Below are 12,117 nucleotides of genomic sequence, written 5' to 3' on the forward strand. Positions count from 1 at the left end.
CACAACTACTGAAGCCTGCGCTCTAGAACCCACAAGCCACAACTACTGAGCCCGCGCGCCTAGAGCCCGTGCTCCGCAACAAGAGAAGCCACCACAATGAAAAGCCTGCGCACCACAACGAAGAGTAGCCCCCGCTCGCCGCAACTAGAGAAAGCCTGTGCACAGCAATGAAGACCCAACGCAGCCAAAATAAATTAATTAATTAATTAATTAATTTTAAAAAAGAATATAGGGTATTATAGTGGGTATAAATTTTTTGCTTTTGTTTTGGTCTGATTGTTGTTATTTACATCCTAGAACAGTGATTACCAAATCATAGCTGGAACCCAGATCAAAAAGAAGGGAGGAGATAGCAAAACTTGACCTGGTCTAGGCTCTTAAACAAGCTCTTCTACATGAGGCTCATAGCATCTGAGAAGAGTTAATTTTTCCTCTAACACAGATTTACTTTGGGCAATCCAACAACAGCACTAGAAAATATAATCCTCTTCTCTTTATATGCTAAGGGACCATGTATTTTTATTAATGTGCTACAGAAGTGACTCTCAGGAATTATTTATAGATGCCAAAAATATCTTTCTGTATCAGTACTAACTCTGATATCTCAGCCAAATTGTAGCTTGAAAAACTAAAATTTACTCATCCTATTCAATGTCAATTGAAAATGGCCTTAATTTTCCTGCTGGGTCACATTTTTACCCTCATGAATACTTCTTTATTTCCCCCCCTTTATTATTTAGCTCATAGCTAGGAGATACACTAATGTGAAAGGAAACAAAAACAAAGTCATATTGCAGAACATTGCTTTGCAGCTGTAAAACAGATGTCACTTTTTCACTACAGAGGCGGCTGCCTTTCGGGAAAGCTGAAATGATCCTTGTGTGTAGAAAGGAAATCAGTTTGTTGAGTGCTTTAAACAAAAAAGTGCTAGAGAATCTCAGCTGTTATTGATGAGAAGCCCCAGAGGTGGAGAAGTCACTGTGTTACAGATTCCCAATCTGTGAGTATCCCTAAGGGAGCAATTTGGCATCACCAGGAAAGAGTCTCAGCTTGATGTGATTGCTTTCAGTCCCCAATTTAATTTCAATCACCCAGCCACGAGAACAGAGATCATCCTTCAGAATAACAGACTATTACAGATCTTACTGCAGAGTATCCTGGGAAAAGTCTCTAGCCTCTTCTTCCTCCCCTTACAAACAACATTATTAAGAGACCTATACATCAGGTTTTAGATGCATTGAGGGTGTTAAATACTGTCACACAAAGCAGTGCGTTTTTCAGGGAAGAGTTTTAATGAAAAGCATTCTCACAAACATTACTAAATCTGGAGAGTCCCAAGAAATCAACAATACAGGTTCTCTGTTCTCTGCTGTCAAGAAAAAACATTCCCTAAGACTGTCTCAATACTACAAGATTCTTTCAAATGAAAGCATTTCGGAATAATTCTTTTTCCCAAATGTCCAGCTTCTGCTTCACCATATCAAAGCCTCTATTCAACTGGCAGGCAGAAGGAACATCTTGAAACCGAATGTTCTCATGAGCAAGTCAATTGCAGAAAGAGTAAATAGAACATCCTCAGTCCAACATGAATGAAGATTAAAGTACGGAATGGGAGGGAATTCCCCGGCTGTCCAGAGGTTAGGGCTCTGCACTTTCACTGCCAAGGGCCCGGTTCGATCCCTGGTGGGGGAACTAAGATCCCGCAAGCCCCTGCAGCATGGCCCAAAAAACAAAACGAAACAAAACAAAAAAACCGGAATGGGACAAGTTGAATTACTATTTTTCAGCAAATGATTACCAGTTCGTTATACTAAGTTCTCCTCTTATTTTTTCTTCTGTGAATTCCTTCCATTCCATTCCTCAGGGTCTAGTATAAGTCTTACCAACTCACTAAAGCATTCCCTAACCATTTTAGTCCAAAATAACCTCTTTATTATCTATAACACTCATTTGGCAGATATAAAACACGGCCTCATACTGTTAATTTTCTATGTTCAAAAAAAAAGGACATCCCTGGTGGTCCAGTGGTTAAGACTCTGGGCTTCTACTGCAAAGGGTGAGGGTTTGATCCCTGGCAGGGGAACTATGATCCCTGCATGCTGCAAGGTGCGGCCAAAAATTTAAAAAAAGAAAAAAAAAAAAAGTTTTTTAATGGTGAAACTAAAACCTCACCACCCTAAACAACTATATGCACCTCCCTATCTAATCTTTGCCCATTATGCACTCATATTTCATCAAGTTGCAATCATAGATTTATACATAATTTTGTGTTTTACTTTTTTTATATCATGTTTCCATTAAGTTACAAAAAGTTCATGAACATTTATTTAACCGTTCTCTTCCTTGGACATTTAGGTAATTTCGTTTTTCTGTTACATCTACTTAGAACCTCTCACATGGTCATTCCTTCACTTCCTTCAGGTATTTATTCAAATGTCATTGCCTCTTACAGATGGCCAATAGGCACATGGAAAGATGCTCAACATCGCTAATTATTAGAGAAATGCAAATCAAAAGTACAATGAGGTACCACCTCACACAAGTCAGAATGGCCATCATTAAAAAGTCTGCAAATAAATGCTAGAGAGGGTGTGGAGAAAAGGGAACCCTCCTACACTGTTGGTGGGAATGTAAATTGGTGCAGCCACTATGGAAAACAGTATGGAGGTTCCTTAAAAAACTAAAAATAGAGCTACCATATGATCCTGCAATCCCACTCCTGGGCATATATGTGGAGAAAACTATGATTTGAAAAGATACATGCACCCCAATGTTCACAGCAGCACTATTTACAATAGCCAAGACATGGAAACAACCTAAATTTCCACTGACAGATGAATGGATAAAGAAGATGTGGTGTATATATACACAAATAGAATACTACTCAGCCATAAAAAAGAATGAAACAATGCCATCTGCAGCAACATGGATGGACCTAGAGATTATAAGTGAAGTAAGTCAGAAAGAGAAAAGACAAATACCATATGATATCATTTATATGTGGAATCTAAAATATGGCACAAATGAACTTATTTACAAAACAGAAACAGACTTAGACACAGAAAACAAACTTATGGTTACCAAAGGGGAAAGGGGGTGGCATAAATTAGGAGTTTGGGATTAGCAGAATCAAACTATTATATATAAAATAGATAAAGCAACAAGGTCCTACTGTATAGCACAGGGAACTAGATTCAGTAAACTATAATGGAGAAGAGTATGAAAAACAATATATATATATATATAAAACTGAATCACTTTGCTGTACACCAGAAACTAATACAACATTGTAAATCAACTACACTTCAATTTTTAAAAAAGTCATTGTCTCATTCTTAACCACACTATTTTAAATTGCATCTTTCCCCCCAACACTTCTCTGCTTTATTTTGCTCAAAAGCACTCATCTCCATCTAACATACTTATATATTAACTTACTTATTTTGTTTATTGTCTGTCTCCTCAACAGTTTAAGTTCCAAGAAGGCAGAGATTTTTGTTTGTTCATCGCTGAGCCCCTGGTGCCTAGAACAGTGCCTGACACTTGGCAAATGATTATTAAATATTCACCGAATAAATAAATTGAACATCACCGAGGACAGTGTTTTTCTTCAGGTGGCCGTGTGCCTTAAAATGGATTTCCAAGGCTGGGATTACCAAGTCAGAGGGTAAAAACCTCTTATGACTCTTGATAAACAGTGCCAAAATATTTTCTAAAAGGGCCGTACTAATGCACAGTACTCTCAACAGTGTAAAGGCCTACTAAAGGTAACACAATCTGTTACCTTTCTAAGTTCTATTAACCCAAATAAACTGCAAGCTCCTTTAAAGCCAAGTAAGATTGACTTGTACTTACATTTTGCACTTAATAAGTACCTGTTGAATGATTAAGCTATAGGAAAAGCGTCTTCTCCAAACACTTTCAATAACTCGAAAAGTTCACCTTCTACGTTGAAGAGTATGATGACGTTTCTTTAAAAAAAAAAAAAAAAAAAGCTTATCTTCCCACCCCACCTCACGTTCCTATGCACACCCTCTGTCGAGGAATGAAATCCTGAAGAGGGATGTATGTGAAATGGCCTCGTTGTTAATAAGGCTGGGATTTAGGACGGGAAGGGCAAGATGTCATTGCCTACCCAGACACACACAGCCCACTAGGGAGAGGGGCTCCACTCGGAGCCGCGCCGGCCTCTCAAACACCAGGGCTTTTTCCTTCGAAAAAGTCTTGTTCCTCTGTGGAGAACGGGGGTGTTAGCCCACCCACTCCCTAACTCTGTCTTTAAGTGAGAGCCACTTCTTTGGGGTGGCTCCTGCCCTGTTCAAGCCACCATCTCAAAAAGACGCCCCCGGCTTTCCACAAGACACGGCGCCAAGAAGCCACCCACTTCCCAGCCACCGCCCCCTCAGGCCGCCCGCGCCCCCGGCCCATGGAGAGCCTTCAAAGGAGGGGCTGTAGGTGCCGGCCTCCACCACGACCCGCGAGGAAGCCACGGCTCACAACCGCGGACGCCTGCCTCCCACCACAAACCCAGCGCCAGACGCACCTTTTCTCGCAACTCCCAGCACCCACTTGGCTGGGTCCCCCGGGCCCCACCTGGGCGGCCTTCCACTTCCCTCCGCGCCTCACCCAACGGCAGAAAAGCTCCTCGCCGCCAGCTCGTGTTTGAAATCCGGCACCAACCAATCACAGAGAAATTTATTCCTCCCGCGCTGACCCCTACGCTGCGACGCACGCGTCGGGGCCACGGGGAGGGGGCGGGGACAAGGCTGGGCATGCGCGTTCTGATAGAGCGAAGCCAAAGGCAGCCATCTTGACTAAGGTCAACCGTTTTTTGTTTTTTGTTGTTGTTTCCCCCTTCCCCCAACACCCTCCTGAGCCCTTTCCTGAAGCCATTCACGATACCATGTTGACTAAGGGCAAGCGATACTTCTTGAGTGCAAATTATTCTTGGCCTTACTGTTTTCTCCAGACTGAGAAATAGGACTTTTGGAAACTGTTAACTGAACAGTGTCTCATCTCTCGATTGAATAGGAAGAATTCCGGAAGGAGATAGAACAGCAGTCATTTACAACCATATATGCTGAGCTGTACACTGCCTTCATTGATTCCTGCATTCCAGGTTTTCATTTGACACACATTTATTAAGTGCACCAAATTTGTAACAAGGACTCTCCTAGGAACTGGAAAAATAAAGATGACATGATATCTGCTTTCCAGTAGCTACACATCGGGAAAACAAAAATAAATATAAAATGAAAGCGCCATGATTTCATTTAATAAACGTTCATTTAGAACTTGGCATTGTGCTAACACGGGGCTTTCATACTTTCTTTTAATCCAAATCCACAGTGAGAAACAGATTTTACATTACAACCACGTAGTACAGAACTCTGCTTATCCTTACTCCATGACTGTATTCTGAACTATTTTTTTCCTATTCTCTTACCACCACCCCTGCCATGTTGGTTGTCCCTACCTCATTGAATTTATTAATGATTAGCTACCTGCAACTTGAAAAAAATACTGGCTAATGCATGCAAAAAGCAGTGCGGTTTAAAGGGAAGATCACAGGTTTTATAACCAGAAAACTTGACTCCATTTAAACAAATACTGTGGAGCACTTTTGTGCCTCCGCATACTGCTGAACCAGCTGCATCATCACTTTTTAACCCTTCTGTACTTCACTTCCTCCAACTATAAAACAGAAATAACAGTATCAACCCTATCTCACAGGCTTATTCCTAGATCAAACAGGAGAGTATGTGGAACACTATCAAAGTTTACACTTTGTAAACTGTAATAAAGATTTTTCTTATTATTAGGAAAGCGATGAAGAAATATTAACTGTACATATATTATCCCATTTAATCCTTCCCACAACCCTTCAAGGTCAGGAGCACTCATTTAGGTGATTGCATTAGCCTGTGCCTCCTTACACCTATAATACAGTTAAACATATACAAGGACAGAATATGTGTAGAGTGCTTTAGAAGCACAGATGAGGAAGCAATTAATCCTATCAGGGGAGCGGGAGTGTTAGAAAAGCCTACAGAGACTTGTTATCTGAGCTTGGACTTGAAGTATGAATAGGAATTTACCTGATAGAAAGGGGAGGCAATTCCTGCCAATGTGACCTTTCAGAAATGAGTCACATGTATATATAATAAATACACAAGCAAAGGATTTGTGAAGGTTTAGTGCTGTGAAGGAATATTTACCTTAACATGCAGGTAACTTTGGGGGTTCAGTGGGTGTGACACCTCTTGTGCAGCTTGGGCCTGAGGAGGGGAAGAAGCTAGCAAAGAATGACCAGACTAGGAAAGGATGGGACTTTATCCTATAATTGACACAATGACAAGACAATGGGGCCTGGGTTGACTCCGACTATGTTTGCATTTTACATAGGTCATACCGGCAAATGGCATGGAGGATTGTCTGGAGAGGGGAAAATCTGAAGGTAGAAAGACTCTTGCTTCATTGTTAGGGAGAGGACCTGAGCTGAATTAGGCCAGTGGCAGCAGGGATGGAAAGGAGGGGACGGGTGGGAAAGACATTCATGAAATGAAATGAATTTATTAAATGATTGGATCTAGGGGTTGAGGGAGAGAAGGGGGTGTAAAATGACTCAGCTTTCTCCCTCTCCCTTTCACCCCTTATCCAATTACTTAGCACAGCTCTTAAGTATCTCTTGTATGTACCCACTTTACTTCTTCCTACCTTCACCACCCTAATCCAATTCAGTGGTCCAAGCCATCAGTGAATCTGTTTACCCCTCACTTGCATTCTTTACACCCTGAATGATCTTTTTTTTTAATTTTAATTTTTTAATATTTATTTATTTGTTTGGTTGCATGGGTCTTAGTTGTGGCATGCATGTGGGATCTAGTTCCCTGACCAGGGATTGAACCCGAGCCCCCTGCATTGGGAGCGAGGAGTCTTACCCACTGTGCCACCAGGGAAGTCCCCTGAATGATCTTTTAAAAATGCAATCCTAATCATGACTCTCTTTTGTTTAAAACCATTAATGACTTCAAGTTCCTCCTCAATAAAGACCAAAATCCTTAATAAGGCTCTTCTAACCTGGTCCTGGCTTGCCCCTAGAGCTGCACTTCCTGACGCTCTGGCGTTTGCAGTTCCTCTTCACCACCCTTACAGCCTCTTTACCTGGCTAAATTCTACTCAGCCTTTTGGGCAGCTGAGATGTTTTCTGCCTTGCTCAGGGAGGTCTCTGAGGCCTAGAGCCATGCCTTTGCTACAAGCTTCCCCGTCATCCTCTTCCTCCGCTGTCACACATGTCAGCTCATCTGTTTCATCTTCCTGGTTCTTCTAGTCACCAGCTATATGGCCTTTCAGAAGTCATCTGTGCCTTTGCTCACTCGTCTATAAATGTAAATCATAATAATACCTATTTCATAGAGTTGTTGAGAGGAATAAGTGAGATATCCATGTAAAGCAATTGGCACACAGGACTTCCCTGGTGGCGCAGTGGTTAAGAATCCCCCTGTCAGGGGCTTCCCTGGTGGCGCAGTGGTTGAGAATCTGCCTGCCAATGCAGGGGACAAGGGTTCGAGCCCTGGTATGGGAGGATCCCACATGCCGCGGAGCGGCTGGGCCCGTGGGCCACGACTACTGAGCCTGCGCGTCTGGAGCCTGTGCTCTGCAACAGGAGAGGCCGTGACAGTGAGAGGCCCGTGCACCGCGATGAAGAGTGGCCCCCGCTCGCCGCAACTAGAGAAAGCCCTCACACAGAAACGAAGACCCAACACAGCCAAAAATAAATAAATAAATAAATAAATTCATTAATTAAAAATAAAAAAAAATAAAAAAAAAAAAAGAATCCTCCTGTCAACGCAGGGGACACGGGTTCGAGCCCTGGTCCGGGAAGATCCCACATGCCGCAGAGCAACTAAGCCCGTGCACCACAACTACTGAGCCTGCGCTCTAGAGCCCGCGAGCCACAACTACTAAGCCCACTCACCACAACTGTTGAAGCCCATGCGCCTAGAGCCTGTGCTCTGCCACAAGGGAAGCCTGACCACAACGAGAAGCCCAAGCACCACAAGGAAGAGTAGCCCACACTCCCAGCAACTAGAGAAAGCCGGCGGGTGGCAACAAAGACCCAAATGCAGCCAAAAATAGGTTTAAAAAAAAAGAGTTCGCACAGTTCCCTGGCACAGAGTAAGTGCTCCGTAAATATTCCTGATTTTCCCTACTAGACTGTAAACTTCCAGAGAACAGAGATGGTACTCCTCTCATTTACTGCTATAATCTCTTGATTTTGCAGCTCCAATAAACAGTCCTTTGGGTGAGCGGAGGTGAGTTCAATAGGATGGTGGAAGCATTCCACTCCATCACCCAAATTCTGTCCCAAATGATGGATGAGGGTTGGTGACACTGCCCCCCCCCAATTCCTCCCTCCACCCAAAGCACCACCACACCCCTCCCATTCCACTCCCAACCCCCTTCCCTGCTGCACCAGCCCGGTGAGAAGAAAGCACAGGAAAGGTGAGGGTGTGGGGGGGTGCGGGGGCGGGGGGGGTCTTAAACCTCTTTCTTCCCAAATTATAGTTGTCTGGGTAGAGAGGCATCCTGGGGCTGCACCTGTAACGGAAAAAGCATGAGAACTGATGCCAGAAAGCATGGATTCGATTCCAGCTCGACCACCTATTAGACGAGAGATGTTGGCCTGGTTTTTTAATCCCTCGCATTGGGAGAGCCCCACGCACCGGATGGTTCGGAGGTGCCAGCGAGATAACGATTGTAAACGGGCCTCTGTCGGCTGGAACGCGCCGTCGGAGGATGCGTTAGCACCGCTGCGCCCGCCCTCGCTGCCGCACGAGGCAGAACCCTCACCCCACTCCGGCGCGCGGGAGCAGCTAATGGGATTTATGCTAATGCGAGGACGCGGATGACCGGCCGAGCGCGCCGCCCCGCCGCCACCCGCGCCCCACCTCTCGCCCGGCGGGCCGCCTGCCCAGAAATCGCGACCAGGGAACGGGCACCGTCGGTCGCTGGGCAGTGGGGGGCCTGGCGGGGCGGGGCGGGGCGAGACTGGGCCCGTGGCGGCGGGCCGTCTAGTCGCCGCCCAGGGTTTGTCTTCATCCTCTCTCCCCCTCTCGGTTTTTATCTCCCAGTTCCTTCTCATTTGCTCTCCATCTCTAGAGGTCTTACTCCCTACCTCCATTCGAGAATTACTGTTCCCTCCGTCAGTTACACCAGGACGTCTGGAGCACTTCCGCGTTCCAGGCAGTGCGCTCAGCACCCGCGTGGGGTGGGGTACAAGCGGCGCAGAGTGCGGAGGTGGGGACTGTGTTCTGGGGGTTCGGGGGAAGCAAGCCCATTTCTGGCTGGGAATCAGGGAGGAAGAGGCGTCTGAGCCGAGCTCTGAGGAACAGATAGGATCCCAACGGGGAGGGGAGTGGGAAGTGAAGTAGTCAGAAGGGTTAAGAGAAAAATGGAGGGGACTTCCCTGGTGGCGCCGTGGTTGGGAGTCCGCCTGCCAATGCAGGGGACACAGGTTCGAGCCCTGGTCCCGGAGGGTCCCACGTGCCCCGGAGCAACTAAGCCAGTGGGCCACGACTACTGGCCCTACGCTCTGGAGCCCAGTGAGCCACACTACTGAGTCTGCGTGCCACAGCTACCGAAGCCCGCGCGCCTGGAGCCCGTGTTCCACAAGAGAGCCTGGCGGCAGTGAAGAGTGGCCCCCCTCGCTGCAGCTGGAGAGGACCCGTGGGCAGTAGCGAAGGCCCAAGGCAGCCAAAAAATAAATAAATAAATAAATAAAAATTTAAAATAAATAGAACAGGAAAACTGACATGAGACCCAGCAATTTCATTAAAAAAAAAAAAAGGAAAGAAAATGGAGAAGTAAATCCAGCATGGCCGAAGTGCAAGGATCTTGAAGGGGGGTGGTAAAGACTGGAGGGAATTTTGAAATCACAGTATGAGAGACCTTGAATAAATTAAGATTAATTCTCTAGGCACTAGTGAGCAATTGAAGGTTTTTGAGCAAATGGCAGGCGAGTACTTCTTCCTATTCTCTAAGAGAAGCAGCAAAGCATAGTGGTAAAATGCATGGGCTCTGGAGTTATACTGGCCCTGGTTCAAGGTCTATCTCTGTCACTTATGACCTGTGTGATGGGCAACTTGACTTATCTGTGCCTCCATTTCCCTATGTATTAAATGGGGATGATAATTATAGTCTAAAGGGCTGTTGGGAGGATTAAATGAGACAGTGTTTGCAAAACTCTTAGCACAGTGCCTGGCACATAGTAAGTGCCCCATAAGTATTAGTTATTATTACTTTGTGTCTCCCTGTCTTCTTCTCTGTTTCTTCCCTCTCTTTCTTCTGATCCTTTCCTCCCTCTCAATGAAAAAACAGAAACAAACAAAAAATCTTCCCAAATCCGTGGTTTCCCTGCCCCATGCCTAGGAATCACCCTCTCACAATGAATAAAGCGTTGAATTAAATCAGACTCTAGTAGAACCAAGTCCCCTTCAGAAACACACCTGTGCCTCTCCCAGGTGCCCAGGCTCAGCAGAGCCTAGCTTGGGGGAGGAGGTGTAGTTATCGAGGTCCTGAACTCATCTCTACTAGATTCCAGGCTCCTTGAAAGTCGAGACCACAGCTCATCCACCCTAACCTCGTCCCACTTCTAACAACGTGCCTGACGTTCAGTAGGTCCCTGCTCTAGACCAGTGGTTCTCCAGCATGCATCAGAATCCCCTCAAGGGTTCTTGTTAAAACAGATTGCTGAGCCCCACTGTTAGAGTTTCTGGTCATTAGGTCTTTGGTGGGGCCTGAGAATTTGCATTTCTAACACATTTCCAGGTGATGCTGATGTTAGTGATGTAGGTACCACACTTTGAGAACCACTGCTCTAGAATAGCTGTTGAATGGCTACCTCCAAGAAAATGAAAGTAGCTTCACCAGCCCTTTCCTATGCCCAGCTGGTCATGAGCATCCAAAATATGGATTCAAGGCCTAAAATCATGAAGAGTGAGACTCAGGAATTTTCTAAAAACTTCCCAAGTGATTCTGATGTGCAAACAGGTTTGAGTTCCACCAGCTTTGTATTACCACCCTGCACTCTCCCCCCGCTGACACTCCTGTATTCCCCTCCTCATTGTGTCCACCTCAGCTAACCCTGACCCAGCAAGGGCTACTGCCTGCCTGCACTTTACTCAGAGGACGCTCGCCTACTCATGTTCAAGGTGGCTGGAACTGTAGGGAGACAGGCTGCGAAGAGGAAAGTAGCTGGTTCTGAAAAAAGACCAGAGATTTATGTAAATTGTAACAAGTAGCACTTAGTACTAACTCTTAACCCTAAAAGTTAAGTCAAGAACCAGTGATCGGAGTCAGGCCTGGAATCAAATCTGGGCTCTCTCCCTCTCTGCTCAACTTCTGCGGTCTCCCGTGTTAAATGAAAATAACAGAACCTACTTCACAGGATCGATTTGAGGATTAAAAAGGAGATTATGGATGCAGAGTTCCCTTCCTCAGTTGTTGCTATTTATCCAGAATTTTCACACACATTTCATTAGATTCTCAACAGTCCTGTGAAGCAAGAAAGGCATTATTCCCACAGGAAGGGGAATGTTCAACTGCTTGTTCCCTCCCATATTACAGATGAGAAAGCTGAGTCTCAGAGAAGTTAAATGACTTGCCCGGAGTCTGTGCAGTTTGGGTAAATGGGGGAAGGGCTGGAAGCAGAGCGGGCTGCTCCTCTCCACTTACTCTCTGTTTGTTCCTTTGCCATCTCCTTCCCGTGGGCCCCTTTTACAGCTCCTCTAGGTGTGTTTTACCAGATCTGAACGGAAGGAAGTCGGTGGTGGGGGGGGTTCTCTCTGCACCTCTCGGGGATGGTCCTGCTCTCCCGCCCACCACCCAGCCCTCTGCCTGCAACCTCCTCCCTATTTCGGCCCCTATAGGACTGATACTGGCAGTCCCTGTGGCAAACATCTACCCTGAATTCAAATTCTGGTGCCACCCCCTCATGAACTGTGTGAATTTAAACAGATCTCTTCCCCTCTCCAGGCCTGTCTTCTCATCTGTGACATGAGGAGTGGTTTAAATCCATGGTTCCCAAATTTAGAGGCCTTGGAGTGATCACAGGAG

General features: G+C 45.6%; 1 protein-coding gene across 9 annotated transcripts in view; it reads right to left on the reverse strand.

Annotated features, from left to right (window-relative positions):
• RACGAP1 (Rac GTPase activating protein 1) overlaps positions 1-9,358 on the reverse strand; it is a 33,003-nt gene extending 23,645 nt beyond the window's left edge. For 2 of the 9 annotated variants that reach the window (XM_068561109.1, XM_068561107.1), the window contains exons 1-2: positions 4,544-4,658; positions 3,856-3,971 (exon numbers count right to left, since the gene is read on the reverse strand). Coding sequence is in view for 1 of the 9 variants with exons in the window: in XM_068561105.1 (XP_068417206.1) it covers positions 9,179-9,184 (6 nt within the window). In the remaining 8 variants the exon portion in view is untranslated. Of the gene's footprint in view, positions 1-3,855; positions 3,972-4,543; positions 4,659-8,547; positions 8,567-8,726; positions 8,825-9,178 lie in introns of those variants that run through there. The other 7 variants (XM_068561108.1, XM_068561110.1, XM_068561111.1 and 4 more) reach the window with 7 other exon arrangements.
• Positions 9,359-12,117: the final 2,759 nt, after the last annotated feature.

Source organism: Eschrichtius robustus, chromosome 13 (assembly GCF_028021215.1).
Source record: "Eschrichtius robustus isolate mEscRob2 chromosome 13, mEscRob2.pri, whole genome shotgun sequence".
NCBI classification, from domain to species: Eukaryota; Metazoa; Chordata; class Mammalia; order Artiodactyla; family Eschrichtiidae; genus Eschrichtius; species Eschrichtius robustus.